This window comes from Frankliniella occidentalis, unplaced genomic scaffold, assembly GCF_000697945.3.
Source record: "Frankliniella occidentalis isolate FOCC.00 unplaced genomic scaffold, Focc_3.1 Scaffold22, whole genome shotgun sequence".
Lineage (NCBI taxonomy): Eukaryota > Metazoa > Arthropoda > Insecta > Thysanoptera > Thripidae > Frankliniella > Frankliniella occidentalis.
Genome location: NW_026267152.1, coordinates 1,611,901 through 1,616,975, shown reverse-complemented (window position 1 = coordinate 1,616,975; position 5,075 = coordinate 1,611,901). Strand labels below are relative to the sequence as shown.

Sequence of the window (5,075 nt, the reverse complement as noted above, 5' to 3'; positions counted from 1 at the left end):
CCAGGCGTCCTTTATATGTCATTTTGAGGGGGTCATGTCTGATGTCTGCCCCCACATGATGTAGTTCTGCCCCCTCTAGAAGAGAGAAGAGTCTCGCACGAACAAAATTAATTTGCGTGAACTAACGACGTAAATCTCGTGTTTCATACCAAGAACTCGCGTTGTGTATTTGGCGCTGCAATTTGAAGGAGTTCCGGTGAGATGAGAAATCTTACATACAGAATCAAACTCTGCCTGCTGTCGGACTGTCTTCCTCTTTCCTTCTAACTCTTTTGTTTTCCTTTGGTACGAAGACGCCATTGGTTCGTGCTCTTGTGTTTCTTCCAGCTTACACAAAGGAACATGATTTAGTTTAACATCTTAGACAGTTTAGAAATCAATGAATGTGATTATATCGGCTGAAAACTGAATGACCATCTTCTGCACATGGGTCGCGAGTGTTTTATTTTTTTGTCTGGCCTCTAATTGTGGGCCTAAGCCAGAGAGCGTGACAGATTGGTCCACGGTCTTCGTCTAGTGTAGGCCTAAGTCGGCCTGTGTTCACATTTAGATGAGCACCAGGTTCACGCGTGTCGTCAAACTTTATCTTGAACGAAATTACTTTTGGTGTCTTGGAGAAACGTTCATCTAATGGCCACAACTATCTCGGCGTCTCTTGTGTGTGTTCATAAAGTGACTGCTTAACCTAATGTTTGGGTTAGCATTTTTATGGGTGATTGCACCTTTTTTCGAAAAGACCTGAAAGTTAACCCACAATCAAATGTAATAGTGAAGGAAAACGATCAAGAAGGACATGTATTTGAAGAGTGGTATGCTCAATACTTGAAAATGGCCAATATGAAAATGCCAAATCCCATCAAGGGATTGGTCAGTAAACGACGGAAGAGGTACACTCAAGATGGCTTTGATCTCGACCTCACATGTATCCTTTATTGCATTTCTTATTATATCTTCAACTCAATTTATTCAAGAGTATTAGTGTAATGCGCTTAATGGTGGGTGGTCAGTGAATGGATTCCTATCTCAGTAGCCCTATCACTCCATCCTGCCTTGCGATTGCTGTGTAGGGTAGTGCCCAAAAACCACATCATCTCTAAAACGAGCACAGTGTGTTATTGACATCCTGTGCAAGTCATTCTACATTAATTACTGCACATCAGAAACATTTCTGTGTGGGTACAATTTGTTTAGCGTTTTACATGTCAGTTCATGTACATCACTGTACCTGTCCAGTATGTTTTAACTCTGACGTTGCTCTCCACATTTACCTTTAATATGAATGTGTTTTTTTGTTATCATTATCATAGATTAATTGGTATTCTGAAATTGTTCATCCCAGTACTTTCTGTTAATTTCCCTTAATGAAATTTCTTCAGATATTCAAAACAATCTGATAGCTATGGGTTTTCCAGCTGAAAAGCTAGAAGGCGTTTACAGGAATCACATTGACGATGTTTATAAATTTCTTGAAAAGAAACATAAGGATCACTATAAGATTTACAATTTATGTTCTGAAAGATCTTATGATGGAGCAAGGTTTCATCAGAGGGTGGCCAATTATCCATTTGATGACCACAATCCTCCAACAATGGAGGTTATTCAACCATTTTGTGCTGATGTTCATAATTGGCTTTCTCAAGATACTAAGAATGTAGCTGCAGTTCATTGTAAGGCTGGAAAGGTATGTATCTGATGGTAGTAAATCTGCATTTTTGAAAACCTTCTCATGTTCTGTTGATTCCAAATTAAACCTCTCTATTTTGTAGGGGCGGACCGGAACAATGGTATGTTGCTATATGTTGCATGCTAAACATTTTCAAAAAGCCAGTGATGCTCTTAGCTATTATGGGGAAAGAAGGACACATGACAAAAAAGTATGTATTATCTAGCATTGGTAATTCTTGTAGGAGAATCTCATTACAACTTTCTCTGCATTGTAATCTTACTTTTGTTTTATAGGGTGTGACCATTCCCAGTCAGCGCAGATATGTTGAATATTATGCTTCTCTTGTCCAAGAGCAATTGGTTTACCGCCCCGTAACACTAGCAATCAGAGAAATACGGCTTGAACCAACGCCAGTATTAAATGGAGGGCAAAGCAGTGAGTACCAAACTATTATGTGCAGATGAAGGGTGCAGAACTAAAACCTTACCACTGTTTTTCTTATGAATTTTTAGCTATAACTTTTTCAATATCAGTGGGGAGTGAGAAACACTTTGTATCTCCAACATATGAAGTTAAAAAAGGTGTCCCATCACTCACAATAAAAATGGAGCATCTGGTACCATTACAAGGTGACATCAAGGTGGACTTTTTCAATAAACCAAAAATGATGAGAAAGGTATGAGTTAAATCTTTTTAAATGATGATCACCTTCAACATTGAAATACATTATTAATACATTTTTTGTTTGTAGGAAAAGCTTTTCCATTTTTGGTTCAATACTTTCTTTGTAAAAAAAGAAGCAAATTTAAATGTACCTGATATGAAAGAAAATGGCAATGAGGTTGAAAGACCAGAAAGAACGATTAGAGCTCTCAGTTATGATGAACAAGCTCAAATCGGGCAAGTAGATGCAAGCAGTCGGTCAGTTAGGTGAGTTTTGGTTTTTGTTCTCAGCAGACTTTCATATCCAATTGATGGCATATTTTATTAATGCACTCTTTTTTGTTGCTCTTTGTAGAACACGGTCTTTGGCATCACTTGACCCTGATGCAAAAATGGTTGTTCTTACCCTTGACAAATGGGAACTGGACGATGCTCACAAGGACAAGCAAAATAAAATATTTGCTGCCGACTTCAGGGTTAGATATTGATATATTTAGTATTGATGAATGACCAGAAGATTTGTACTTCTAAAACATCTTTCAGGGAATTACTTTTAATATTATCTTCTCTACTGCAGGTTCATGTTTTGATGGCCCGACTTCCTCCTACAGAGCCATCAGAGTGGCATAAACCCTGCTTGCATTCTGGCAATGCTCTGCACTTAACTGAAACTCCAAGTGAGTCCTCAGAAGCTGACTCGACAGATCCTTCAACAGCTGAAGAAGATGAAGAAGAAGAGGAGGAGGAGGAGGATGGGTGGGAGTCCGGTGAGTGACCAGAATGAGGATTTGTGTTGTCTATTCAACAGTCCACTAATCTGATGCTTCTGTATCTTACCACTATGCACCTGTATACATTGTAGTTCCTGATCTGCCAGTTTAATCCATTGTTCACTGTATTGTGAGTTTCCATGTGGAAAGTGTGCAAATGTTCAAAAATATGAGTTGTAAATTCAAAACAATTCCTCTAGAAGGATGTTGATTGTATCATACTAAGTGAAGTTGCATCTGATCATCAAATTGTCTAATCAGTTTTCAATTCAGTGAAGAAAATTCTATGAATATTTAGTTTTGCAATCCTTTTCTCCTTTTATTTTTTATTTTTTTTTTCAAAAAAACAAACAAACAAACAACTAATTATCAAACTTGTTTTCTTATAATTTGAAGCCTCTATATTTTTACCTTTGGAGCTTTCTTCTCTTTAGAACCCTGTTACACAGATATATTTATTCATTCCACAACACCTTGCTTTGAGCAGCATTTTGCTGGTACCTTGGAATTTATCTATTTTCCCTGTTGAGCTTGCTATTCTTGCACAGTGTTCTGTTCATTGTGTATCAGTCAATTTTACATAATTTTATTTCATGAATGAAGTTGTCTCTGAGCACCCCTCTCTTTCTGTTCATCATACCACTAAAGCTGCAAGGCACGTCGCTGAACTGTGATGAAGGTGTGCATACCTTTCTCATATCTTGCTTTGTTCTTGAACCAAATATCCTCAATCATGCTGTTAAGTATAGTTTGCTGTTATGGTGGTTGCTTTTTTTTACTCACAAGCCTAAGACAAAAAGTTCTCGCAGCATGTTTACAGCATGATGTGCAAACGAGTTCCGAAGCTCTGTTTGAAAGTGGGAAAAGCAGGATCTCTCTGAGATTCTTGTGTAATTTTCCTGGGGCCAAGTGTAAGCACTTGAATCATGCTGATGATGAATGAATGTTATGTTCACACACGTTTATTGACTATTTATTTCTACTGTCAAAATTATAAATTCTAGTTTTTGTTTCTAAATTGTATTGTTAATTGCATGCCTTTTGAACTTTTATTGAAATGCACTTGGACAATGATCGGACCATTGCTGACACATGTCATACGGCACCTCCTTATGTTTGCTGCCCCATGAAATTTTGAAGTTGATCTTTACTGTAGTTGTATTAGAATAGAGTTAAGATATCCAATTTCTCTGCCAATGCTGCTTTCTGCTTTGGGAAAACAAATGTGATTTAATTTTTCATTCAACCCCATTATACAGCAAAGTTTTATATTCTCAAAGATCTTTCTCTTACACATTGTCACTGTTAATCCTTATTTGAGAAATCCAAAACCGATCAAGGATCAGTTTGTCTTTTCTCTTGCTTTCCTGGGACTTCAGCAATGGCTTAGGTTTATTTGAATGCTCTCATTTGTTTTTCCATAGCTGCGTCTTGCTAAATGAATCGAAAGCAATTCTATAGTTCTAGTGTGGTCCTTTTGTGTTGTCTGACTTGGCCGTGTTCCGCAGTTGAGGCTGCCGAGAGCCGGCGAGTGGGACTCTACAGCCTCCTGTCCAACTCTGAATTCTGCCAATCAAGTCAACTTTTTGAGTCATGAAGACCCCTGCCTGCTGCCGAATTACCATCATGCGCCAACAATTTGCCCAGTGAGGAAACGCAGATTTCTTTTGACAAACATACTTTATACTTATCTAGATCATTACATGTGTGGAAGCATCTTACTCTTAAGTAATTATTAGTTCTATAGGTTCTTATAGCCAGGAATGAAAAATTTTTATGTTTGTGGATACTGGGGCTGAGCAGAACATCTAATGTAATGAATAATTGAGTGTGTGCATTTTCTGGCCTTCCTTTAGTCTTGTTTCTTCAAGGAAATGTTATTTCTTTGCAGTGAGGCAATTTGTTTCTTGAGACGGATGTATGATGAGTACTTCGTAGTGATGACTAGTCCCAATTTGCTTTGGTGTCACTTTTAT

General features: G+C 37.8%; 1 protein-coding gene across 4 annotated transcripts in view; it reads left to right on the top strand.

The window, feature by feature from the left end:
* The first annotated feature begins 277 nt into the window (after positions 1-277).
* Positions 278-5,075, top strand: part of LOC113218274 (phosphatidylinositol 3,4,5-trisphosphate 3-phosphatase and dual-specificity protein phosphatase PTEN) — an 11,122-nt gene continuing 6,324 nt past the window's right edge. The window contains exons 1-10 of one of the 4 annotated variants that reach the window (XM_052264918.1): positions 278-922; positions 1,377-1,681; positions 1,767-1,874; positions 1,960-2,101; positions 2,179-2,342; positions 2,418-2,596; positions 2,685-2,805; positions 2,907-3,096; positions 3,748-3,778; positions 4,608-5,069. In XM_052264918.1, the coding sequence (XP_052120878.1) occupies positions 709-922; positions 1,377-1,681; positions 1,767-1,874; positions 1,960-2,101; positions 2,179-2,342; positions 2,418-2,596; positions 2,685-2,805; positions 2,907-3,096; positions 3,748-3,773 (1,449 nt within the window). In that variant the 5' untranslated portion in view covers positions 278-708 and the 3' untranslated portion in view covers positions 3,774-3,778; positions 4,608-5,069. Of the gene's footprint in view, positions 923-1,376; positions 1,682-1,766; positions 1,875-1,959; positions 2,102-2,178; positions 2,343-2,417; positions 2,597-2,684; positions 2,806-2,906; positions 3,097-3,747; positions 5,070-5,075 lie in introns of those variants that run through there. The other 3 variants (XM_026438547.2, XM_052264917.1, XM_026438548.2) reach the window with 3 other exon arrangements.